General features: G+C 63.6%; 1 protein-coding gene across 1 annotated transcript; it reads right to left on the bottom strand.

Annotated features, from left to right (window-relative positions):
• Positions 1–210: 210 nt before the first annotated feature.
• LOC124788998 lies at positions 211–1,251 on the bottom strand. Its single transcript, XM_047256285.1, has one exon. It carries the CDS (start codon positions 1,249–1,251, stop codon positions 211–213), a length of 1,041 nt encoding a protein of 346 aa, XP_047112241.1.
• Between the last annotated feature and the right edge of the window lie 839 nt (positions 1,252–2,090).

The raw sequence follows: 2,090 nt of genomic DNA, 5'->3' as shown, positions 1-2,090 counted from the left end.
CTCGACGGAGAAGCGAATGAGGTAAGCAGGCGCGGGTGCCGATCCGGCCTCAACGCCCGACGCGGCGGAGGCAAAAGACGCGAACGCGGGTCCAGGAGCTGTGACGAACGCTCGACTGGAGTTACCGGCCGAAGGCACTTGCAGCTGGAGGTCGGGTCTCTACAGCGGACGGCGGCTCGTGGGCGCCGAATTCTGACGGCGTTCGGCGGCTCAGACGCGTGATTGCCGGTTTGGGTGTCGTGGCGCGCTGGCGACGCAGCACGGCCGTTTGAATCGGACGCGGCGGCCGGCGCGCGTGACGTAGTCCGCTGGCGGCTGTGGTGGGGGCGACCGGTGCGCCTGTGGTGGGCGCGGTCCGGGCGGCCGTACCAGCTGCCTGGGCGTGGTGGAGGGAGGCGCACGTGGCGGCGCGATGACAGCAGGCTGCAGCTGTGCGTCACCGGCGGCTCCGGGTGCGGGTTCCGTCTGACCGCTGGCAGAGGGAGTGTCGTCCGTGAACAGATCTTCTGCCGGGTCGAAGAAATGCGTGGCTGATGGAGCGGGCAAGACGTAGTCTGGTTTGACGCGGTCGACTGACACTGTCGACGGCTTTCCGTTGCACTCGAGGACCAGCGTTTTGTCTCCGCGGGCGATCACGCGGTGCGGCCCACTGTAGGGCGGTCGGAGAGGTGGCCGTACTGCGTCGGTACGCAACATGACGTGCGTGCAGCGCTGCAGGTCGGCGTGGACGAATATCTTCCCGGTGCCGTGCCGCGTCGGTGCGTGCGCTCGGAGGCCGGCCATGTGACTGCGCAGACGTTCCGCCAGAGTGGGTGCCACGGCGTCGCGTGGGAGACTTGCATCTTCGACAAAATCGCCCGGGATTGTCAGAGATTGCCCGTAAACGAGGTCGGCAGGTGACGCGCCGATCTCCTCCTTCGGCGTGACTCGCAGGCCGAGCAGCACCAGTGGGAGCGCCTCTGGCCATGAGGTGTCGTGGCAGGTTAGAGCGGCTTTGAGAGTCCTGTGGAACCGTTCGACCATGCCATTCGATGCCGGATGGTAGCTGGTTGTCCTGTGTAACCGGGTGCCACGCAGTCTGGCGACGTGCGTGAACAACGCGCAGTCAAACTGGCGGCCGCGATCAGTTGTCACGTGACTGGGACATCCGAAGCGTGCCACCCAGGTGTCGACGAATGCGGTGGCGACGGTCTCGGCTGTGACGTCCGCGACGGGCGTTGCTTCCGGCCAGCGAGTGAAGCGGTCCACCATAGTTAGGAGGTACCGCTTGCCTTGTGAGAGAGGAAGCGGGCCGACGAGGTCCACGTGGACGTGTGCAAATCGGCGTGTCGCGCCCGGGAAGGTGCCCACGGGTGCGTGGGTGTGCCTCCCGACTTTGGCGCGCTGACATGACGTGCAAGTGCGCGCCCATTCGCGGCAGTCCTTCCGAAGCCCGGGCCAGACGAAACGCGCAGCCACGAGCGCCGCAGTGGTGTTGGTGCCGGGGTGTGACAGTCCGTGGATATGGTCGAAGGCACTGCGTCGGAATTTCTCCGGGAGAAACGGTCGGTGCGTGCCGGTTGAGGTGTCACACCAAATCTTCCGTGCGGAGCCGGGGACAGGCACCAGCTCCAGTTGCAGGCCGCTGGAAGTGTCGTGACGGAATCGGTGTAGTTCTTCGTCACTCTCCTGTACTTGGGCCACGTCCTCAAAGTTCACAGGGGGTGAAATAACGGCACACGCTCGGGACAAACAATCGGCGACGATATTGTCTATCCCCGAAATGTGTCGAATGTCAGTCGTGAATTGCGACACGTACTCTAACTGCTGGAGTTGGCGCGGTGAACACTTAGTGTGGTTGTTCTCGAACGCGTGGGTAATGGGTTTGTGATCGGTGAAAATGATGAACTGTCGGGCTTCTATGGACGGTCGGAAGTATTTCACCGCTGCGTACACAGCAAGCAACTCTCGGTCATAAGCGCTCCAAGCACGTTGCGAATCGGAAAGCTTTTTGGAGAAAAAACCGAGAGGCTGCCAACTCCCGCCGACGCGCTGTTGTAACGCCGCGCCGATGGCGGCCTGGCTGGCGTCCACGACTACAGCTAAGTCCG

This window comes from Schistocerca piceifrons, chromosome 3, assembly GCF_021461385.2.
Source record: "Schistocerca piceifrons isolate TAMUIC-IGC-003096 chromosome 3, iqSchPice1.1, whole genome shotgun sequence".
Classification (NCBI taxonomy): Eukaryota; Metazoa; Arthropoda; class Insecta; order Orthoptera; family Acrididae; genus Schistocerca; species Schistocerca piceifrons.
The sequence above is the reverse complement of the archived record's forward strand: the minus strand, read 5'-3'. Positions and strand labels throughout refer to the sequence as shown.

Excerpts from the sequence above, each read along its gene's own strand:
- LOC124788998 (XM_047256285.1), bottom strand. The coding sequence starts at position 1,251 with ATGGTGGACCGCTTCACTCGCTGGCCGGAAGCAACGCCCGTCGCGGAC.